This window comes from Schistocerca nitens, chromosome 4 (genome assembly GCF_023898315.1).
Source record: "Schistocerca nitens isolate TAMUIC-IGC-003100 chromosome 4, iqSchNite1.1, whole genome shotgun sequence".
NCBI classification, from domain to species: Eukaryota; Metazoa; Arthropoda; class Insecta; order Orthoptera; family Acrididae; genus Schistocerca; species Schistocerca nitens.
Window position 1 is genome coordinate 361,808,972 of NC_064617.1, and position 25,593 is coordinate 361,834,564.

Consider the following 25,593-nt stretch of genomic DNA (forward strand, 5'->3'; position numbering starts at 1 on the left):
TGACAGACTGACTCTGTGAAATATTAGGAAAGCAAATGAATTCTACAATCTACACTCCTGGAAATGGAAAAAAGAACACATTGACACCGGTGTGTCAGACCCACCATACTTGCTCCGGACACTGCGAGAGGGCTGTACAAGCAATGATCACACGCACGGCACAGCGGACACACCAGGAACCGCGGTGTTGGCCGTCGAATGACGCTAGCTGCGCAGCATTTGTGCACCGCCGCCGTCAGTGTCAGCCAGTTTGCCATGGCATACGGAGCTCCATCGCAGTCTTTAACACGTAGCATGCCGCGACAGCGTGGACGTGAACCGTATGTGCAGTTGACGGACTTTGAGCGAGGGCGTATAGTGGGCATGCGGGAGGCCGGGTGGACGTACCGCCGAATTGCTCAACACGTGGGGCGTGAGGTCTCCACAGTACATCGATGTTGTCACCAGTGGTCGGCGGAAGGTGCACGTGCCCGTCGACCTGGGACCGGACCGCAGCGACGCACGGATGCACGCCAAGACCGTAGGATCCTACGCAGTGCCATAGGGGACCGCACCGCCACTTCCCAGCAAATTAGGGACACTGTTGCTCCTGGGGTATCGGCGAGGACCATTCGCAACCGTCTCCATGAAGCTGGGCTACGGTCCCGCACACCGTTAGGCCGTCTTCCGCTCACGCCCCAACATCGTGCAGCCCGCCTCCAGTGGTGTCACGACAGGCGTGAATGGAGGGACGAATGGAGACGTGTCGTCTTCAGCGATGAGAGTCACTTCTGCCTTGGTGCCAATGATGGTCGTATGCGTGTTTGGCGCCGTGCAGGTGAGCGCCACAATCAGGACTGCATACGACCGAGGCACACAGGGCCAACACCCGGCATCATGGTGTGTGGAGCGATCTCCTACACTGGCCGTACACCACTGGTGATCGTCGAGGGGACACTGAATAGTGCACGGTACATCCAAACCGTCATCGAACCCATCGTTCTACCATTCCTAGACCGGCAAGGGAATGTGCTGTTCCAACAGGACAATGCACGTCCGCATGTATCCCGTGCCACCCAACGTGCTCTAGAAGGTGTAAGTCAACTACCCTGACCAGCAAGATCTCCAGATCTGTCCCCCATTGAGCATGTTTGGGACTGGATGAAGCGTCGTCTCACGCGGTCTGCACGTCCAGCACGAATGCTGGTCCAACTGAGGCGCCAGGTGGAAATGGCATGGCAAGCCGTTCCACAGGACTACATCCAGCATCTCTACGATCGTCTCCATGGGAGAATAGCAGCCTGCATTGCTGCGAAAGGTGGATATACACTGTACTAGTGCCGACATTGTGCATGCTCTGTTGCCTGTGTCTATGTGCCTGTGGTTCTGTCAGTGTGATCATGTGATGTATCTGACCCCAGGAATGTGTCAATAAAGTTTCCCCTTCCTGGGACAATGAATTCACGGTGTTCTTATTTCAATTTCCAGGAGTGTATTACATCTAAAATTTACGTTTCTTGACTCCTACTAGAATCCTACACCCCCCTCCCCCCCTCCTCCAAATACGTATACACTTTAGTATCCCTGCCGATAGACACTGAGTGTGGAAGCAGATGAGCTGGTATGGATATTGCAGCAAATAGTATAGAATGCTGTCACATAGGGTGCATGTAAAGCATGGCATGGGCAGAGCCACTGATTCAGGTGTTCACCTGTCAGTGGTGATGGGCCTGGCCTGGCAGATCTTGGTTGATTTCAGCTCCTTTGCACTTAGGCATCTTGCTGTGCACTGTTTTTGTGTGCTATCGTCAGTTGTTCATTGTGGTTGCATTTGCGTTTATCTTTGTGCTCATCTGTACATAGTGTTTGGACTCTCTGCTACCATGTAGATTGACCCACATGTCAAGTTTCGTTCCCTCTTCTGGGTTCAGCACCTGCGCGTTGTTGTCAAGCCACGATCAACTTATATAGTTACATTTGTGCTGACAGTGATGGTTTGTAATGTTGCAATGCCTTGTGCAGATATAAAGTGGCATCGGAGAACGCTCTTATGCGTATGTTGCACCTCCAGGAGCAGCATCAAAAGTTACAGCAAGAACTACTCACATAGAATGTGGAATTGCTCCCTACTCGTGCTGCCCTAATAGCAGGCCAGGCACTGGCAGAGAACCTTTCTTCTCCATCACCCCTAGCACAATTCACTAGCTGTGGCAAGCTTGTGTAAAAGAGGGAGATTTACCTACACCATTTCTTTCTGCACTGCCAGGTAAGGCACTTCGTTGATCCAGTTGTTGTTGTACAGCAGTGCAGGATTGTACAAAATCGTGCAGAATTTCATGACCTCTAGTTACTCTGAGAAACTTACCTTTGGTGAATGCTTTTAGTTGCTCACACAGTATTTTGGTTATCAAAATCAACTGGTGGCAGCACGGTTACAGTTTAACCAACACCACAAGCACCCTGGGCAGTCATATGAAGCATGGATTGTCAACCTGCAACGTCTCTTGTGAAAGTATTGCTTTGAGTGTCTCCAATGTGCTTTATCATATTTAGACTTGCTAATTAGGGTCACAATCTGGCTAACACCTGACCTGGAGGTTCAAACTACAGCACTGATCTTGTCCAATCCTTTTTTAGCTGAAGTTGCTCAGATTGTAGACTTACATGAACTCACAGCTGCAGGAAGAGAAACAGTCTGGTTAACACTTGACCCGAAGGTCCAAACTATGGCATTGACTGTGTCCAACCCGTCTTTAGCTGAAGTTACTATGTGGAATCACATGAACTTACTGGAGCAGGAAGGGACATGCATGCCAATGACTGGCAGGTTGCAAAGTTGGATGTGCAATGGTAAATGGCCCCTGGTGCCCCGTGGAATGATCCAGGTGGCCTTGCTTTCCAATGAGACCTATTGACAGTTCGAGTGCAGTGATGAGTGCAGCCTGCGTTGTGCTTGGCCATTACTTATCATTCGAAGCATCATAATGCCTGCTTGGGACCTGAATGTCATTCTGTGCGTGTTTGATGGGACAGCCAACACTAGAAGACCACATGTGGACTATGCTGAAAAATAGGCCATTTGGCAGTGGTTTGTGACAGCTGGTAAACTGTGGGACAGTCATCGAAGGACCAATGTTCTTCCTGTCCTTGGAAGTTGTCTCTGACGTCCCCAAGCATGTCCCATTGTATTCTGCTTACGTTGGTAGAGGATCCAAGCAATAAGTTTTAGGTAGACAGGAGAGTGATGCCAGCGTAATTATCTTAGGTTCTTGGGCTGCGCTGCGTGGCAAAAGCCACTATGTCAGATTGTGTCCTACAGTAATCAGTGCATTACTTTCAGGGGGCAATTCTCAATCTCTGCACATTATAATATTGTGGAGTAGTAACTTATGTTGTTAGTGGTAAATTCACCATTGGTGAAAATAGTTTTGGTTGGATGTGTTTTCGTTATTTGGCTTCCAGGTAGTTAACAAAGTACATCTAGTGTCTTAATCAGTCCTCTTTCATGTTTGGACTTCTTATGATCTTGTACAACCAGCTGTTTAAAAATTCTTTGGATCGGGCAGAAAATTCTGAGGCACGTACCTTCCTCCTGCTGTTGACGATACCTAAATTTTGCCATCCCCTGCCTCATTCCCTTCACTGTGCATGTGATAAGAGCAAGGCCAGCTTGCAGCACTGGTAGGACCCCAGTGTCATTTCTCCTATTTCATCAAGTCTGCACCCCCCACCCCACCACATACTTTTAGTGGTAGCTCAGAAACTAGGCAGTATTGTGCAACTGCACACTGATTTTAAACAGACATGCAGTGGATTCGTATCTGATTCCGTGGGCAGAAGTGTTGTTGGCAAAATTGTCCAGGGGCCAGTATTTATCCTGCATTGACTTGCGCAGTGCATACCTGCACTTGTCATTGGATGCAGCTTCTTGGAATTTATTGGTGCTCAGTGTCACGTTTGGGCTTTACTTGTTTAATCTATCAACAGTATTTGGAGCATTTGATTCAGTGTTTTGCTCTTTGCGTTAACTAATGCTGTGACATCTGGTTAGCAGGTTCTACACGAGAGGGACATTTTTGATATCTGCAGGCTGTCTTGCAATGCCTTTTGGAGAATGGCTTTTGTTGCAAATTGGAGAAATGCAGTTTTCTCTCCTTTAAGGTGTATTTTTTGGGACTAGCTTAGCAAAGATGGTCTTATCCCTGACTCATGTCAAAGCCATAGTCAACCTGGCAGCACCCAAGAACCTGAAGAAGCTCCAGTCCTTTGTGGGCAAGATTTCCTATTACGCTAAGTTTATTCCCCAGGCTGTGCACATTTGTCATCTCCTTAAATGGCTTCATCAAAAAGGCATGAGGCGCATGTGGTCTGCAGTGTTTGTTGTCTACTCCCTGTTTGGCTTCCATGATGCTGGGTGAACCATTAACCCTGTTTGCCAATGCGCTCCATGTGATATTGGTGCAGTTCTATCCTGTTGGTATGCAAAAGGCACAAAGCAGTTAGGTTTCAAACATGCTTTCCAAGGCTCAACATAACTACTCGCAGGTGGAAAAGGAGTCTAGATATTGATCAATGAGAGGATATGGAACAAAAAAGGTCTAACGAATTGATGTCCGGAAATGCATGGTTTCCATACTAGAGACTATTTATTCAATCATACATTGTTACAGAGACTGCGGTCTAATACACACTTTAGCACGCAGCTACAGTTACAGTAAGTGTTGAAAATGGTTGCCATGTGCCTTAATGCAGGTACGTACATGCCGCAGCATTTTCTGTCTCACATGTTCAGATTGGCTGGGCTGCATCTGAACAGTGTCAAAGACAACATGAATACACTACACCAGTGTCTCCACATCTGGAATGGGCTCTGCATACATGATACTTTTGAGATGTCCCCGTAACCAGAAACTGCATGGGTTGAGATCCGATGAACAAGCAGGCCACGCAACTGGAGCCCCTCGTCTGATCCATCAACCAGGGAAGACATGACTGAGATGTGTCCGAATGTTAAAGTCAGAGTGTGCTGGAGCACCATCATGTAGCAGCCACATAACCCTTTGAATCATCAATGGCACTTTCTCCAGCACGGAAGCCCAAGTCTCCTGCAAGAAATGCCCATGGTTCCGGCCTGTTAAGTGACGTGGAAAGAAGACTGGTCCCAAAATATAGTTGCCAATTATCCTGGCCCACACATTCTGGTTGCACTGATGCTGATGATTTGCTGTCACGACTGTTATGAAAGTTGAAGATACCACTCTGCGTAAAGGTGGCCTCATCTGTAAATAGGGTGGATGACAAATCCCAGAATCGTGGTTGCCTAGTGAAAAAACCAGTGATAAAACTGCTCCCGATATGGAAAGTCTGCCACTAGTAAGCCCTGCACACACTGTATGTGATAAGACTAGTGACAATTGTCCTGGAGAATGTTCCACACGGCTGTCTGCGTTATCCTGTATTGGTGGGCCAACTGCCTGGCACTGACACGGTGGTCGCCTTCCACAGTGTTAATCACATTTTCCTTCAAGTCTGGTGTCTAAATATTTTGGGTATGTCCTTCATGATTTCCTTCTTCCTGAAACGACCCTGTCTCAGAAGAACGGCAAAACACTGTTGCAAACATTGAGTGCTATGGTTGTTGTCAGCAGGGATAGGTCTCCTGATAAAACCTTACTGTCGGCCACCTGTTGCCATTCGCCTTTCTGTAAGTAAACACCGTGTCAGCAAGCTCTTGATTTGAACACAGAACCATTGTGTACAATGCTGTGTCACATCCACTAAAAGTTGAATTGCCAAGGGAAGTGAATCGGACACAACATTACAAATAACTATGGCAGGAGAGGTCGCTTGAGCTTGTCCTATGAGGAACAGTACGACCTTCTAGGAGGAAACCATGCATACTGTAACTGTGGCCACATTGTACAGTGCATATTAGACTGCAGTCTCTGTAACAAAATATGATTTAATAAATGGTCTCTAGCAAGGAAAACATGCTTTCCTGGACATAAGTTTGTTAGAACTTTTCTGTTCTGTATCCTATCATTGATTTATTCCTAGAGTTTGCACATGGTTGGAAAAAATCATCCTATAGAGCACTAATCACTGACCTCAAGTTCCTGGTTTCCTTATTTGGTACTTGCTCTAAGCTACCATATTGGACTGTGCACTGGTTGCAGAGGTATGCTCTTCTTCTCAGTAATTATAGTTATGACATTCATTACTGGTCCAGCACCCATCATGCAAATGCAGATGTGCTGTTGTGGTTGCCGGCCATTATCTACCCAAATTTCAATTAATAGGAGGCTCTAGTTTTTTTTTTTGACAGTGCCTTGCAGCAGACATTACAGGATTTTCCTGTGATGGTGCAGGGGAGGTCATGGTCGCTGACACACTATTGTGGAAAATCCTTTGAGCAGTCCAAACGGGATGGCCTGAGTACTTTCCCTTTTTTTTTTTTTTTTTCCTGGATCAACTCAAAGTTGTCCAGGGAGTCCTCATGCTTGCCATGGAGGAGCAAAGCTGTTGAGTGATAATCCCTCCAGTATTGTATCCTTGCACATTCCAGTTGCTGCACTCATTGCACTGGGGTGCATCTAGCATGAAGGCTTTTGTGTGGCACCTTGTTTGCTGGCTGACAATCAACCACGATAGTAAACACCTTGTCCAGGCCGTTGGGTCTGTGCACAGAATCAGGGTGCTCTGATGTGTCAGTTTTCCCCATGACTAGTTCCTGAGCGCCCTAGGGACAGGGTGCACATTAACTTTGGAGGGACCTTTTTGTGTAGTGTGCAGTTGTTGGTGGTTGCTTTGTCACATTTTCTATATTTTGCCAAATTGTTCTCCACGATGTTGACTGCTGCCGTCTTCATGTTTTCACATGAAGAAGTATGTCTCTGCCTTGTCCTGTGATCATGCACTATCTAGTTTTCTTGCCATGTACTGGCTGACATCGGTTAATGTGTGCAGTCTAGAAAAGTGTTCATTTGCATGGGTGCCTGCTGTGCAGTCTTTTGGATTTGTTGCACCTTGAGTCACATGTCCTAGGCTTTATTTCCTTACTGTGCTGCCATGTGAGCATGGTCTTTCAGCTGACAGCAAGGCTGACTGCCGGATGTAGTGATGGGCCACAAAAGATTTGCATATGTTAGTGGTGGAAGTCGGTTGGGAGGAGTTGACTTGTCATTCTAATCAGCTGTGCCTGTGACCTGTGGGACTCCTGCCTGACCTGTGGGACCCCTGCTGCCTCCATCTCCAAGCTGACCAGGCAATGAGGATGTTTGCGATGGTGTTGGTCCGATGGGGGGCAATTGTGGCAGTATGCACCACTGTGGCTGAGTGCCTCTCCCACTGCATGCCTTCCCCTGTCCTACCTCTTATTGCAAGCTGGGGTGCCAACTGAGATAGCCAGTGTGCAGTCCTGAAAGTTGACTCTGTGTCTTCTTCTTCCTGCTCGCCAGTGGTCGAGTCTTTGCCCCCACCAGTACCTGCAGACCAACTATAACCCCATGCTTCATAATCTTTTATTATTGATAGTAAAATTATTACTGAATGTATCAAACAGCTGGAGTGTATTTCCTGATGATAAATGTATTCTTATATGTTATACTGTTTCCAGTAGGGAAAAAAAAGTTTATTGTCAGATGTAGTGTCATTTGAGACACTATAGTTTTCTATTCTGCTCCTTTCTTTACCTACTTTCACATGAATGTGAAGGTAAAATGAGAACACTAATATAAGAAAGATTTAATAACAAAGAATTGATGCCCAAGACACTGAAATCATTTGATTCTGATACTAGTCGATTCCTAGAGAATAGACGATTCTTAGAGTTGTGGAATCGGAATCAGTATGTGATACATCACTGAGATCATAATGGATAACTGTTTTTACTCTAATTCTAGTTATTCTAAGTAAATATTATGGACAGTAGGCTACTGAACAGCTGCAAGATGGTTAAGAAAAAGGACCTGTTTTGAACTTTTCAAATTTAAAAGGGAAAGCAGTATCTTGTAAATATTGTTTTAAGGAATACAAAGTCACATTCCAACAAAACGGAAAAGCATATCAAAAAGTGTTTCAAATTCACTCAGAATTTCGAAAAAGTGCTTGAATTAGGTAAAGTAATTGGGAACAACTTTTTATTTTATTTAATTAATTTATTTTTTTGCATTAGTATAGTACAAGTAATAATACTACCTAAAGGCTAGCTGCTTAATATAAACTATACTTTATTTCAAAAATTACTTTTAAACTTGATTGTCATTTTCTTTCTTTTTATTGTGTACTACCCAAACAGTTCATCTAATTAAAGATGTCAAAAGTTATGTTTACAGTCCAATTTATTCCTCTAATAACTCTCCCCTAAAACTCAAGCAGTTTTTTCAACTTGGTCACCCAATCACTGAAGAAGCTGTGTTGAAAAACACCTTTTCCAATAGAAAATATCAGCTTAAATTTTAATTGTAAGCACTGCTTATCAATTAAATTTTAAAATGCATAAATGCTGGGGCATTTTTGAATTTTGGGTATTTGCTCCAACTTATAACTGCCCAGCATTTTACACCAATAGGTTTGGACCACCACCTCTAAAACATCTTGAACATGCTCCATTGGGTTCAGATCACGACTGTGAACAAGCCACCCATTTCAGGAATATTAATATCTAGAAACCATTGCCTCACATGGGCTGCTTTATGGCAGGGTGCATCATCTTGCTGATACAGTTATTGTCTCCATACTGTTCCTCTAATGTACATAGCATTCAACATTGTAAAATGTGTTCATATCCTTTTTGCATTTAGTTTGTTCTTAAGCGCAATTATAAGACCATGTGTTAACCACAGAAAAAGCTCCATACCGTAACACCACCTGTTGTGTACTTCACTGTTGAAACTACTCGTTACAGCAGGTAACTTCCTCCAGGCATTTGCCAAACATAAATCCATTTGATGGATTGCAACAAGTTATAGTGTGGTTCATCACTCCAAATCACTTGTTTAAAGTCATCCATTCTCCGGTGGCATCACTCTTTACAACAGCTCAAACATTGCTTCGTATTGACTACAGAAATGCTATGGCTTATGAGTAGCTGCTCGATCATTGTACCCCATTCTTTTTGACTCCCTACAGACATTATTATGCTACATGGACTACTGGTAGGACTGTAGAAATTGTGAGTGATTCCTTATGCTGACTTGGCATGATATTTTTACAGCCACCCTCTACAATGGACTATGATTCCTGTCTGAAAGTACATGCACTTGTAACATTACTCATATTTAGGCGAGCTAATCGGCTGCCTAGAACTGGTACAAGCTAAGATGAAGCTGAACGCTAGCAAGCTCAGGTCTCAGGGCATGCTGTGGCTTACGGCTAGGTGACTGGTACGAGCATATCCAGCTACAAAGACCAGCAGCATTGCCATAACTGGTGAAAATCCTGAAGCTGGGAATATGAATGGCTGTTACTCATATGGGCTTTATGCAGGAGATGCTCCAAGAAATGGCAGTGTGTCAGAGAATCTTAAAGATGGCTATGTTACAGTCCTTTGAGATTTGACAATAACTCACATCAAATATTAATGAAAATTTGAATAAATTTGCTATCTCAGAAAAATGAGGAGCGTCCAATAACACAACAGTATTTCAATATCTTTAAAACTACAGAAGTTAATATTTCACAGTGAATAAGCATTCAATCAATAAACATCTGAATTAACAACTTTTAATCACTTCATGCAATTACAACAAACGACATCTCAGGTGATAGTATTGTACTATAGCTATCATCCCTGAAAGCTATGTATCTGTATCTATTTTTATTTATTGACCATCTTTTATATCTGTTTCATTATGCGAATGAGTCAGAACATTACATTCTCCACAATTACACAGCAAATGAACTCAGTATCAGTACCTAACATATTGCTATACTTGTGTAGTTATTTAATGAACAGTTTACTATTTTGCCAATCACTTTCACAAAATATGAGGGCAATTCTTTGTCATTTAACGTGAGCACACTTTTGGAAGAATACTGACGTATTTATTTATGTGCAGACTATTACTCACATTTATTGTAAATTATCTGAGTGTAACAGAATATTTGTAACACTTCTTTTATTTGAATGTTGTTGTAATATATTAGTTCAGAGTGGGAGAGTGGTCAACTTAAATCAGATCATTTCTGTAGAGCTTAAGGACAATGTATTTTTTGGTGGGAATAGCCTTCAGCCAATGAGAGTTGGACAGTGGCAGAATGCTGCTTGATTCAGGGGGGAACTGGGATTTTCAAAGTGAAGCTCTCAAGGGAAATTTTCTGGACACTGTGTTGAGTGCTGGAAGAAGGCAAGCGAGTCTTCGATGACTATATAGTGTAGGGATTTTGCTACCATCCTCTTAACGCTCTTAACGTAACTTTACTACATTTGATAAGAATATTTACTGTCTGTATCTTAACTGAATTATCTGAGATGTTCTTTCTTTAATAAACACTATTCAGCATAATCCTGTCATCTACAACAATTATAGGCATTAGAATATAACCCTTGTTATTCAATTATCCATTTAACTTCTATTTTGTATTTCTGTGTAATTTTATCAACTCTCAGTCCTAGCCAATGCACAGAGTATTTGACTGCAGGATCACAAAGCCATAGGTTATTAATTGCAGCTAGATAGCTGCAAGGCATGAAAGCGCAGACATTCACAGCTCACAACCCTATGACTACATCGAGCCGTTCTTTTTAAACAGACCCATGCTTAGCCCAAGTACCTAAAGTACAAGTAACCACAAGTAAAGATGCAACTGATTTGCTCAGATGAGATGCTGTTTAGGAAGAGCATCCACACTAGCAGTAACCATTAGTTACTGGCGCAAACTCTGCATAGTCTTGGTTTAGCTGGCTTTGTACCTTGTCATTTTCATTCATAGTCATATCACCAACAGCAACTTTAGAAGGGTTGCAATGTCCCAGATGTATTTGTTACTCAGGTGACGACTAGTCCACATTCAAAGTCACTGAGATTCCCTGATCAATCCATTCTGCCGTTGCATTATGTAGGGGAGTCTGGGCACCTTTGATCAGATAGTGTATGTGATCGGTTAACAAGGTATGATATTTGGGCAGAATTGTCTGTTACCATGAATCTGCAGAGTACTTTTTGTTGGTTAGTTTTTGTATTGTCGCCAACTTGTATTTCTTTCATGTGTGTTTCACTTTGTGCCAGTGTTTAATCCCAACAATTTCTAAAGAATAATATGTACTCCAGCAATACAGCCCAAGTGTTCAGCACAAGAGCTCATCCATTATTACTGATTGCATTTATTCAAACATATTAATGCATTGGTGTGGAATACCTGTCTTCCATAAGCTCCACCTGATGCAACTAATTAGAGAAACCACAGATTTCACAATCAAAACTGACAGAGCACCATGCCTATTCAAATAACTAAGCCTACCATTTGCAAAGACTCTCTGGTGTAAAGTTTCACAATGCTGCTGCCCGTAAGAGGAAGCTTTGTCATTGAATTTAGGAGAGGAAGGAAGGGGATTGCTATGGATTGAATGCATTGCTGGTGGAGCTCTGTAGAAACTGTTATGATGGTACTATCATAATATTTTACTGGCTCAAAATGTGTTACACACTTATCTATAGACAAACACACAATTGGTAGGACAAAAATATTAGCATTTATGGGAGGACAAAACTACAAACATGATCATCTAGTTTTGGGTATGAAAGAAAATTCACGAAAAGAAAGCTTCAGTTGAAGAGCTGAACCAGTGATTGCTGCAGTAAAGTGCACTTTGGGTGCTCAGTATGTCAGAATTAAACCTGGAAGTGCAGAACTCACCATGAATGCCAGTTTGCCATATGTATTCTTAAGCAGCTACAACAGTTATCCAGTTCCAGTTCCAGTTGCAGGTTGTGTATCCACAACTCATAGGAAGTTATATCTTATTGCAAAAGGTTTAACACAGAAAGTCATGTTTTAAATATTTATATGGATATGGTGTCTGTTCTTTTCAGACATATCCGAAAGAACAGACACCATTGATGACCTGCAGCCGTCTAGAATGAAATTAGAATTATATTAATACCATCAGCTGCTCACAGGCGTTGATGCATATCAACGGGGACAGGTGAAAATGTGTGCCCTGACCGGGACTCGAACCCGGGATCTCCTGCTTACATGGCAGACGCTCTATCCAGCTTACATGGCAGACGCTCTATCCGTCTGAGCCACCGTGGGCACAGAGGATAGTGCAACTGCAGGGACTATCTCGTGGACGCCTCCTGCGAGACTCACATTCTCACCTTGTATATCCACACACTACGTCCGTTGTGTCCCACCCCAACACACTCATTACTCGTGGAAGACATTCTTTCCAAGTCCCGGTTGGAGCACACATTTTCACCTGTCCCCATTGTTATATATCAATGCCCGTGAGCAGCTGACAGTATTAATATAATTCTAATTTCATGTATTAAAGCTAGAAACTGTGTAATCTCATGAGGCAGCATAACTCATGTCGCACAAATAACACAGACTATATTCATCTGGTATTTGATTGTGAGAGCAACTTCCAACCGACTTCAAACTTAATTACAAACCTTTTCTAAACATTTTTTTTTGCTAAAGTACCACATATCCATTGTGTGTGTGGTAAAACTTCAGCATCCATCATGATGTTTTAATTTAATACTTTGTTACTACTAATTATATTTGCTATACAGGGTGGCCAGAAACAGTCTGAAAGCTTGTAAGGGTGTTGCAGAGTAGTTTACACTGAGAAATAATTGCTAAGAAAACAATTTTATATTTTGTGCCATTTCAGAATTATTTTGCATTGAGGTTAGCCAATCAGGTCATTGTAAGCACATATTCAAGCAGCCTGTCAGAGACAGTGTTGCCAAACTTGTTCTTCATTTGATTTCTTCAAACCGAACAAACATACCTGTTGCTCACATAGTTTAAATTTATCATTTCTGAAAAAGGCATATTTTAACTGGTAATGAGCATTTGAGCAAGTGGTAACTCACAGATTTCTACTGAATTTTAGCACACGCAAGTGTTTGAATTTGCATGCACGATGACCTGATAAGCTAAATTCAATGCTGTATAACTTCAAACAGTGTAACATATTGAATTTTTTCTTAATGATTATTTCTCACCACAACCTCCTGTGCAACACCCTTATAAGCTTTCCACATTGTTGCAGACCAGCCTGTGTATGGGGGTTATCACTTTTTTGATTTTCCATATTTGATTTTGACCTTTTCATTAGTCTATGGGTGAATAATCTGAAATTAATTAAAGCAATGTTATTAGGGATTTGAATCTTCAGTTATGAAGGTTTTACATGTTAAATGTCAAATATTTAATATATTAACTCATTTGTAAAGTAATGAGATGTTTGAAGCTGTTTTATATGTGGAAGTTCAGTTCTTTAAAGAATTTGGGGCCATGGGTTAGTGGTGCAAATATAATCAGCTTGACAGATGTCATTTGCAGAGGGAATATTGTCAATTTTGAGTGCCCCCATTTGATCTTAACATTTGGCTAATATCATTCAGGCATAGGCTCGTCTGCTGGGGCCAACACATAGCAATGGCAATTCCAAAACACTTTGTTTCTAATGTGGTAAATTAAGTGGTCTCATTATTGACTGGGAGACCCCATGTGAGGTCGTTTGGCGGCCTGGTGCAAGTCTTGCCACTTCAGTGACTTGCGCATTTTTGTGAAGAAGATGAGATGAAATGATTAGGACAACACAAACACCCAGTCCATGAGTGAAGAAAATTTCTGACCCAGCCAGGAATCAAACCCACAACCCTATGATCTAGAGGCAGTGATGCTGTCCACTAGACCATGAGTGGCAGACTTCTAATGTGGTGTCTTCTGTTTACCAAAAACGTGTGAATGCACGCATTCTGGTATGAGCTGCTGGAGATTGTTTTTTACATCATAAAATGTCATTCATTTGTGGTTGCCAACGTTTCCCTGCAGACAAAAAGATCAGTAATACTCTGTATGTACACAGCTGATCTTCATACTTTCTGCCTCTGGGAACCATTTCCTTGCACACAGTATGTCTTCTGCCACTAAGAGTTTTGGCATACATCAACTGACTTTTTTAGTTTTAGTTCTGTAAGCAACTTGCGTATATGATGCCTATTGATCACTAATAATTTTTTATGGATGTTTAACAGTGTTCTGCTGGAGCTACTATTTAAACTAGAAACACTGTCACTATGCTGATAAATCTTTCTTAGGTACATTTTTTGATATACTGTGGGGTTGTAAGGATTTTTTAGCAATTACTGGGCATTAGTATTGTTCAGTCCTTTAGTGTTTGCTTGAACATGTTTTTGTACCAGCAGTTTCCAGGGCCCTCAGGTGAGCTATCCACATCACTCTGTATGGTGATATATAATTTAATAAATCTTATCTCTGTGTTCAATTTTGGGACTGATTGTGACATTTCACTGATACAAGGTCATTTGCTTAAAACTGCAATGCATTAGCTTTTAGGCTGTGCTTTTCATTATCTTCTCTCCTTTTTGTTTCATACATTTCAGTACAAGTTCTTGAGCTTCTTAAATGTTCCCTGGTGCGGAAGGAAATCAACAATTTTGATGTTAAGCTTCTTGATTTCCTAGTATGCATTATTTCAGGTGAAGATGTTTTCATAATGTCAATGGTCTGCAGAGATGCATTACTCAATTTAATGGATTATCAGCATGTTGGTGCTTTGGTACATGGGTAGCTCAGATCCCTATTTCCTTAAGCATTCTTTTTCCTGGCAAAGACACACATTGCAGTCCATTAGTAAACAATACTTTTTAGGATGTCCCTGGCTGCTTAATATAGCTTTATGTGCTGTACCAGCAACAATCTTTCCTGTGCTACATCTTAGTGGGTAAAACTTAACAAACCAAGATATCATCCCTTTTGTCCATGGCAGAAATTCAAACACATCAACAGCTGCTAAATCCAATATGTTTCCTGACACAGCACTGTATATGAGGTCTTGTCAAAAAATTCAGGAAATCTATCCACAAAATTTTGCTACACTTACCTTCTATTTATTGTTAATGCTTTCCTCCACATCAAGATAATTTGCCTACCTTGGAAGTTTTTGAGTTGATATCTCCATGAAATATGTAGCAAACAATGTTCAGAAGAGCATATCAATATACGGAGCAGGCTTTTACACAGCATCCAGGAAACTGAGGCTGTTAAATGGTGGTGATGATAATGATTATGCTTCTCCATTGTTTCAGAGGTTACTTTACTGTGGTCACGAGAAAAGCTGAACTTCGCTATTGTGCGATGATTTTCCAGTTTCTGAGGGATATCCTTTTTCAGCTCCTCTGATTTTTTCATTCTGTTTCTATAAGTACATCACTGTTTCTGTGCCTCTTCCTGTTCTGTTCATGTAGTAAAGTTAAACTGTTTTCAATCCAAAGTTGGGTCTGAACACCGTAGTACTTTACTAGGCATTAACTTATTACTTATTATAGGTTGTTTATGCTGTTGCTTTTGTCAGACCTTTGAACTGACTTACCCAGACAGTTACAAGGGGATCTACAATTGATTGTGGACTCTGAACCTTGGTAAAACTCAGTGTTTTTCACATTAACTAACATTGCCATAGGTGAGAGAAATGATAAGTAACAGATTACAATTTTAGGACTAAGTGGGGATCAAAACTGAGATCTTTAGTTCCATAGCCTGACACTTTACCACTGAGACACTGAGCCATACCTCTAAAATAGTTTCAAGAGGACCATTAGAACACTCATTTCAACCTAACTTATTTTGTCATACTCCATTTCTTCATTTGGCAATTATAGATGGCCTTTTGGGCACACAGACAACTATTACATTAATTTCACTGTCTTTCAAAAATCCATGTTTGTCACTTCCACAGTGTTTCTGGCCTTTTCCTGGGTCTTCAGTTCACTGGCTATTTCTGCCTGTCAGTTACTTTAGCCATGATCCTCTCTGTTGATTGACTTTCACTTCAAGTTACAAGTTCGTCAACATCTCTGTTACGTTATCAGGGGGAACCTGAAAAGTTCACATTTTGTTGTAAACATGAGCATAGATGTGAATTCTGCCTCAAAATATGAAAACAAAAAAGTACATAATAAATGCTATTTCATAGCGAACTGTATCCAGACGAACTATTTCATAAGAGATATTTGAAATAGTTTTATTTTCTGCATACAAATATCAAAAACTAAATTAACTTTTGATTACTGGTATTGCATATCATCTGGGGAAGCCCAGTTTGGAAAGATAATGTGCATAAGAATGTGTTTGGAAAACAGAAAGTGCATGAATGCAGAGATTTATCAGTGCACTCGATACTCTGTTGCCACATCAACTGTGGGTGATTGGATGGTTTCTGTACGCACTGTATAATGCATTGTAGGACTCAGCCATGGGCCGTAGCTTCTTAGAAAAAAAGAAAGACATGTTTCTTTGCTAGCTAAAGTTCAAAAGTTGGACACTTTAATGTGGCAGTTTTAGGTGGCATCAGATACCGGTAGAGATTGGTCCTGAACTTCATCGTTTATGACACTGCCAACCTGTGCAAGATCTATACTGTAGCCATTGCTGCTGGGACACCTCTAAAATATTTTCAAGAATGCCCATTTCAGCATAACTTATCTCATTATATCATATTTGGCTCCCATAGCTGGTTTGTTGACCTCACAACCAACCATTACCGAGTGTTTTCTGTTGTGATGCTAATTATTTTCCTTTCTTACTTTTAAATGAGTGAAAAGATTAATTCTGGTCCACCATGGATTATGATGCTTGCAATCAAAAGTGATTGGTGATCCACATGACCATCTCCTCTGGTTATCTCAGTTCTAGTTTGTTTATGCTTGTGACCAACCACCAGTTTTGTAGTGTACTCACTCAGTATTGTAGCACCCGGAAAACAAAATCTGTCAACTTATTTTGATAATGTGTAAAGTCTCCCCTAATGTGCAAATCGAGTTATTTTCAGTTCTGCTTCTGCGCTAAGTAGTTTGTCGGTTCTGCCTGTAGCATTGTCAAGTATGGTTTGCACAGCTGTGCATGACCATAAAAGGTCAAAATCAATGACTGCCAGTTTTGTAATTATAAATTTGGGTGGGAAAAGGAAAATAATATCGAGAAACAACTTAAATCAGAGAAGCAGTCTATTCTTGTGTAGAAAAATGCTGCTGACTCTCAACATAAACACTTAATTGTTGGAAGTTTAAATAGAGCCAAAAAGGAAAACAAGAAGAGACCATTAAAAAATCTGTTGAAGTTCTGCAAAAGCAAACTTTCCAGTCAAGAAACTCTCCAACAACACTTTTTTTTTAACAGTCAATTTTAACACACTAAGGCTTTGTCTCCAGGCAAGCTGCATGACAACTTTTTAAATTTGTAGATCTAATTGTGTGCAAACAGAGAATTAGATGCAAATTTCACTAAAAATAGATACTAATTTTACCAAAAAAGTGTTAATTTCAGCAGAAATAGAGACTGAAATTCTGGGTCCCTAATTATCATTTGTAGTTCTTTCACACCGCAAAACACAATGCTCTTAATAACAGGCGATTCCTCTTTCTGTGCATTGAAAGCTGATCAGCATGTGTGAAGTCCCTGTGGTATTGGATAATCTTAGTTGGTGGTCGGGGGGAGGTCATGTATTTTGCCACATCAGTTAATTAAACACTTAATTCCAAAACTCCCATTGATTCACAAATTATGTAATTGTGACTTGTGATTGTTGTTCATTCCCTGAACTATTTCTTCTTCTGCTTGGGACCTACTTAGGACCTCGGTGCTCCTTTTGACTCTTCACATGGTCTTCTCTTCCTTCTTAGCCCAGAAAGCTTTAATTTTCTGGCTGTGAGCAAGCTTTCTCTCCTCTGTCAATTTTGGTCTGCTGGTTCCGGTGCTCTTTTTGTGGTTAAGGAACATTGGGAATACCCTTTGAATTTGGACTGGTCCTGTATGGTTTTTAGTGAAATTTCAAGGTCTGATTTCACTGTGGTGATCCATTTGTTCTTGGAGGCTTTCCCTCTACCTCTTGTGGTGAAGATGCTGTTCATGGGTCTGCAGTGATTCTGTGGGTCAGATGTCCGTAGAAGGCCAGTCACCTTTTCCCCATAGATGTAATTGACTTCTTGGAGATGGTACAGCTCACTGTTGATTGTCTGGTTTTTCAGGTGTCATCCTCATCTCTTATTGGTCCTAGTATGCTTCTTAGGGTTGTCCATTCCTTGAGCTCTAATTTCCTGAGTGGGTACTTCCTGTTCATTAAGAGGCAGTCACAGGCTTATAATATGGAGGGCCTTACTACTGAGTTTTAATGCTCGAGCCTAGGATTCTTGGGAAGGTACTTGGAGATGTAAATGCTCTTGCGAGAGTGGTAGACTCTGTCCAACTTGGCACATCTAGTGCATACTGCCAAGATCTCCCTGTCATTTGCTGAAATCAACTCTTCTATATATTTGACTGTAGGGATGTCATGAATATTGGTGGCTTTTAATGGAACTGGAGATGGGACTCCCTTTACGTTTATCATGAACTCAGTTTTTTGCATACTGACCTTCAAACAGGTCTTGGCTGCTATGCTGTAAAGGCTCCGCAGTTGGTGAGCTCATCTGTATTGTTGGCTAATAAGACAAGGTCATCTGCAAAGGCTAGGCAGTGTACAGTGAGGTTATCATTCTTGTATCCAATCTTCTTTCCAGTGCCTGATGGTAGTGTGCAATTCCATTCCCTGATAATCTTCTCCAGTACACAATTGAAGAGCATTCACAACAGGCCATCACATTGTCTAACTCCCATTTGAATGATGAAACTCAGAGTTCACTTTAAAATTTGACTTTGGAAGCGGTGTTTGAGGATTGAGCTGGACCAGTCTGATGATATTATCTTCTAGGTCCAGTTCTCGTAGGGTGGAGATGAGTGTCTTCCTGCCTATCAAACTGCCCAGACTCTTTAGATTTACTTGTGCATAGATTCATATAGCATCCAGACCTCTTCAAAGAAAGCCACTGCCTGATAGTATTATAGCCTTATTTGTGCTGCCTATGATAAACTTCCATTGTTTTAACAGTGACCTTCTCTGGTTCTCAAAAACAAACAAGGTACTTTCTGGCAGATTAAAACTGTGCGCCAGACCAGAACTTGAACATGGACCTTTACCTTTCACTCTACCAACTGAGCTATCCACTCACAACTTACAACCTGCTGTCAGAACCTTACTTACTGTCACCAGTGCCTCTCTCATATATTCAGTCCCAGTCCAGAAGTTTTAATCTGCTGCAAAGTGAAAATTCACTCTAGAATATAGTTATTGTTTGCACTTCCATCAATTTCCTTTCTTTTGGCGTTTGTTGCATTGGTGTTGTAGCATTGCTATTGGATTCAAAGTGATACAGACAATGCTGTTAGAGCTGTAGCGGCACCACCATTTAGGATAGGGAAAGTTAGTTTTCTGCAATATTCTGATCACAAGTTACAGCCAGGTGAGGGCCGGATTGCAGTGAGTTATGCATACCAACAGTTGCGAAGTAGAATAGAGACCACAGAGCCGTCAAATTGCTGAAAGAGTATATGTAGCAGTTTTGCATGTCGCAAATCACAGGCAGAAGGGGCCCACTGGCCACTGTAGTGTGTTATGAGTATGTGATGCGAAGCAGCGCATGTGGCAAAACAGAGGTGCACAGCCGCGTATAAATAGGTGGGGGTTTCTAATGAGATTCATTCAAGTGTGGCAGTTCTCCCGGACGGCACGGCGTGTCACGCCACCAGCTACATGCAGCAGCAGGTGGGGCACCAGCATTCCAGTCCCGGTGGGTCGCTGGTTCGACCCTCTGAGGCTGACCTGGGATCCGTAGCCAGCCAGTGGCAGGCCACACCACGGCTCGCTACTGCAGGCAGTCGTCCTGACTTCCAGCACATGCAGGAGGCATCCCGAGGTGAGGGCCACAGATTCGGATGCCGGATCGCAGGCACTTGTTGTCGCTGCGATCTCAGCCACTCCGGCAAGAAGCACCCAGCTGGCTGCCTGCGGCTCACACCGAGCGGTGCTGAGTCGGCAGGGACGCAGACCACTGAGTCGACTGCCGGCATCCTGACGATGCTGCAACTCCGCTGGCGTACAAGGCCGACACACAGCAGTGCGTGCGCAGGTTGCTGAAGCAGCCATTCCGCTCCAAGCCATTTTGCAGACAGCAAAGTGGTGCCCTCAGCATTGGGGGACCCAGTGACACAGATCGAGAGGTACAGGGGCACTGTAGTTGGAAACAATAAATCACTTGGAAAGCTCAGATGAGCTTAATACAGTGCCTCATACCTCTTCCCGCTACATTTGGTCATCCTGATACATTCGATGGCAGAAGTTGCCACTACATTTGGTGTCAGATTAGTAGACGTTGTCTGTCGAGTACGACGTTCGAGCCCACCGCCCACATTACATTCACAAGACTTGGTGAGTTTTGACAAGTTTTCTTTTGAGTATTGGACGTTTTCTTGCCTTTTTGTGTTTTTGAGTGTGGCTCATGGCAGGCGATTTTAGATGTTTTGCGTAGGCATATTATTTATTTATTGGTCAGAATAAGTGTTAGTGTATCTGGGGCAGTAAGATTTTTTCCCTTCGTGGCTGTTAATTACTTTTGTATTGGTTTGAGTTGGTTACCGAGTATGATGATAAAGAGGTATTGCTGATCTCGGCAACTAGGAACCGGTACGCTGAGATGGCAAGGGAGGAATTACAAAGGTGCCTTAGAGCAAAAGTAATGGTATGTCCAACCAGGGTGGTAAGTACCAATCTGGATACATGCATGGTGCAGTTATTTTTAGCCAGGGGGAAAGGAATAGACTGACCAAGGGACATCATGGAACCAAGATTGAGCTTGTAATGGGTCGGGATGCATTGGATCTTCTCCACCTACAAGAATTTGGTAGTAGTAGCAAGTTGTTTTGAGCAGGGAGTATTTACAGAATTGAAATGTATAGAGCTTGAGGGGAGCGGAATTTTAACCAGTGGAACTAAGTGTAACATAATAGGACCAACCTTCCAGCTGCCAGCATAAATTTCAGGAGTCACGCAATTGAATGTTATGCAGCCACAGCTGTACTGGTCAGAAGCCACTTTAGAGTTTTTGCCATGGCAGAATCTGACCTTGTTAAATCAAACTCTGGAGGTCTGTTGAGTTCTGTAAACCAGTTCATTTTAGAGCAAGAGGGGCGCGTATCAGCTGAACAGCTTGTGCATTATGTCGCTCAGTATAGGGAAAGGTAACGGCAAATAATGATCATATTGAGCACCTCTGTGCCAAGTGTCATTGCAGCCTTAATCTGACCTTGTTAAATCAAACTCTGGAGGTCTGTTGAGTTCTGTAAACCAGTTCATTTTAGAGCAAGAGGGGCGCGTATCAGCTGAACAGCTTGTGCATTATGTCGCTCAGTATAGGGAAAGGTAACGGCAAATAATGATCATATTGAGCACCTCTGTGCCAAGTGTCATTGCAGCCTTAAATTTGTTATGTGTTGTTTTCTTTATGATCAGGCAGAGCGCTAATTCCAAGAGGGGACCAATGGTAGTCAAAGTCCCAGTGGATTCGAGGGCATGAGATAAGCAGGTAAGGGGTCGATCGAGCAGTGGTCGTCCAGTAAGGAATTTTTATGTTTTGTTTCATGTCATGGTTTTAAAGGGCACTAATAGTAAGGAAATATGCCATAGGTGCCAACCCAAACAAGTTAAGAGCTAGTTAAGGGTTGACCCGGGGACCGGGTCTTTCCTAAGAGAGGAATAATGTAGTGGCACGACCATTTAGGATAGGGAAAGTTAGTTTTGTGCAATATTCTGAGCACAAGTTACAGCCAGGTGCGGGCCAGATTGCAGTGAGTTACGCATACCAACAGCTGTGAAGTAGAATAGAGGCCACAGGGGCCATCAAATTGCTGAAAGAGTGTACGTAGCGGTTTTGTGTGTCGCAAATCGCAGGCAGAAGGGGGCCCACTGGCCAACCTAGCGTGTTATGTGTACATTATGCGAAGCAGTGCGTATGGCAAAACAGAGGCGCACATCCATGTATAAATAGGTGCGGGTTTCTAACTAGATTCATTCAAGTGTGGCAGCTCTCCTGGATGGTGGGGTGTCGCACCACCAGCTACACGCAGCAGCAGGTGGGATGCTAGCGTTCCAGTCCACGGTGGGTCACTGGTTCGACCCTCTGAGGCCGACGTGGGGTACATAGACAGCCAGCAGCGGGCCACTCCATGGCTCACTACCGCGGGCAGTTGTCCTGGCTTTCAACACACACTGGAGGCATCCCAAAGCGAGGGCTGCAGATTCGGGTGCTGGATCGCGGGCGTTTGGTGTCGCCGATCTCAACCACGTGAGCGAGAAGCATGCAGCTGGCCGCCTGTGACTCAGACAAGCGGCGCTGAGTCGGCAGGGATGCAGACCGCTGAGTCAACTGCCTGCATCCTGATGACGACACAACTCTGCTGGCGTACATGGCCGACACACAACAGTGCGTGCATGGGTCGCTGAGGTAGCCATTCTGCACCAAGCCGTTTCACAGACAGCAAAGTGGTGCCCTCAGCATTGCAGGACCTGGTGATGCAGATTGAGAGGAATGGGGGCACTGTAGTTGGAAACAATAAATCACTTGGAAAGCTGTGAGTCTTAATACTGTTTTTTTTTCTACCTCTTCCCACTACATTTGGCCATACTGATACATTCGGTGGCAGAATTTGCCACTACAGAGCCATTGGTGCGAATTTGTCATCTGCAACATTGAATGTGCCCTTGTTCAGAGGCATCTTATCACTACTGGTGTTGCAGTCCCATGAAATATGACTGCCTCCATCTACCCTCCATTTGCTTTGTTGCACTGTATCTACAAATTTCACCATTTTGACCCTACATGCATATTGTTAAAGCAAATTTCCAAATTTTGTGCACACATGCTTTGCATTTCGCTAACAAAGTTTTAAAACAGATGTTCCAACATTACCTGGTCCATATCAGAATGTTTATTAACTCCAGACTGTTGTCTACTTGTGTGAGTAGTGTTTATCCATTTAAACAATGCCCTGGATTAAACTCCAAACCTCTCCGCTGTGCCTCTTGAAGTGAGGTCATGAGACATTGTTGATGGTGATCTATCTGTTGGGTGGGGATGTTAAGCTTGATGGCCCCTGTGATGCTATTCGAGAGAAGTAGGCTATTTTCCAGCACTAGGTTCCACCCTCTCCCTTCTCTTATCATCATCATCATCATCATCATCATCATCATCATCACTACGAAAACATGACAGCACATTACACACACTTATTGTGGCACCTACATTTAAACACACAACTATCACACTTCACTAACGAAAAGTGTCATTGTGTGTGAAGGACAGAAAATGTTTCCAGTTTGGTAGCTGACTCTGCCCTTTAGGATCTTTCATCCACCAGTGGTGTCTTTACTTTTATCTGGTAAATGGGCTGGAAGAATTTATGCAGAATTGGCATTTCTGGCTGTATGTAGACCAGAGATGTTTCAGTGACTCTTATGCAACCATTTAACACCTACCTATTATCTCATTGTAAACAGATACTTTGTTCTGTTACGACCGCATACCTCTTTCTTTTACTCTATTTTGGAAACAATCTCTTATTCAGCTCATATTGTTGTGTGTCACAAAGTGTAAAACTTTCTTCCTTTTTGGTCACTATCAGAATATGATGGAAAAATCTTACATTATCAAGTCTTTTGGAAGAGTGGAAAAGGAGAGAGAGAGAGAGAGAGAGAGAGAGAGAGAGAGAGAGAGAGACTGACTGACTGATAATATTCTTTTTACATTGGACATAGTTTTCTTTTGTTTCATGATTTTCACAAAATATTTGTAGCCTTCACTGTGCCTCTTCTTTTGCATTCCTTCAGTTGTTTGTAATAAACAGTTCTTAAAAACTTCATTTGTTTCTTTCACTTCTAAATTACCATATATATTATTGGCTATGCCAGCTACCATATTCAGCCTGATTATGATTCACTTGTTCAATTTAGATATAATTTTTTTCACTTTGCCAAGTATCTGTAAAGTTACAGGAACATGAAAATGTATGTAGACTTATTGACCATGAATAGTATGCAACTGGGCTGTGTTCTTAGCATCATTGGCTTAAATATCTGTTTTGGTTTAGTTCTTTTTTCAATTTCATCTTGAAACATGAAATGGTTACAATGGTATTCCCTAGCATTTGCTTTCTGCCCTATGCATTTCCTTATTAGAGTTATGAGATTAGTCAAGTATCAAGATAGAATCTAAGAAATCTGTGAAATTTGAGTTATTTAAAGAAAGTTGTTATGCTTGATATCTGAAAAATATTGTACATCAAATCATAAGTCTGTCTTTCTCATCCAGGTATTTGATGATAATTTTGCACATGGTGATCTACATCCTGGAAATATGTTGGTTCAGAGAGTGGCATCATCCAAGGAAACTAACTCTGTTGTTTCATTAATTACGAGAACCCCTTCTACTTCCTTTAGACTTGTGATTTTAGACTGTGGAATTGTTGCTTCATTAGATGAACGGGGTAAAAAAGCTCTGAGAGATGTCTTTACAGCTGTAGTGAATGGTGACGTAAGTATGGTGTTAACAAATTTTTTCAGTTGATTTTTACAATCTCAGAATTTCTGTATCTATCAGTTGTTGAAATTCTAGGTATACTATTTTCTAAACTATGATTTTATTTATCTCTCTCACTGTAAATTGTTTGTATATGGAATATCAGTGGTATTAATACCACTTTTTACTTTAATTTGTATACTTAATTTATACAATATGCTGAATTTTCACTTCCATCGTTTTACTAATTTTGTTTATTTATCAAACATGCTCCATTTGTTCGTGTCTTGGTGGCTGATGCTGAGATTGTGTTGATATTAATTTTACACTTGAGTTTTAATTAAGGTTACAGCAACATTTAATAAACATGTTGCAAGAACACAATTTGACATTTGTTTATAATTTGTAGCAAAAATATTTCCAGTACAAATTGTGGTACATGAAAGTGCAATATTTGGAGGCCACAGAGTTAGGCCTGATTCATAATTCATAAGTAAAAATGGAGGATAATAATAATAAAATCCTAAAAAACATATTGGAGATACTAAAAAGTGCCTAAAATAGAAAGAAAGAAGAAGATCGCTAACTTGTTTCACATTGCTGAAAAGGTTTTCTGCAAATATAGTTAATGAGAATTTGAATACTCCTATTATTGTTCTTCCTTTTTGTATTGTTTATGTCTTGTATATAATCTTTTTCTTGTGATATATTTTGTTATGCAGGAGCTTGTTTATATTTTGTATGTTTGTTCTATTTGTGATGAAATTGTTTTAATTCAAAGGGAAAAAAGGTAGCAGAACTCTTCCTTAACCATTCGAAGCATGGGTGCACTGACACAGAAGGTTTTAAGCAGTCAATGGATAACATAGTGAAGGAGGCACTAAGTAAAACAGTTACTTTGGCAAAGGTAATGGCTTTTGATGAAACTAGTTTTAATTTGAATAATGTTTGTAGGTATATCAAGTTCCAGAGT

The 25,593-nt window shown here is 41.7% G+C and overlaps 1 protein-coding gene across 4 annotated transcripts in view; it reads left to right on the forward strand.

The window, feature by feature from the left end:
• LOC126252111 (uncharacterized aarF domain-containing protein kinase 2-like) overlaps positions 1-25,593 on the forward strand; it is a 116,080-nt gene that overhangs the window by 79,622 nt on the left and 10,865 nt on the right. For all 4 annotated transcript variants that reach the window (XM_049952977.1, XM_049952976.1, XM_049952975.1 and 1 more), the window contains 2 exons: positions 24,414-24,635; positions 25,402-25,527. In XM_049952977.1, the coding sequence (XP_049808934.1) occupies positions 24,414-24,635; positions 25,402-25,527 (348 nt within the window). The remainder of the gene's footprint in view (positions 1-24,413; positions 24,636-25,401; positions 25,528-25,593) is intronic.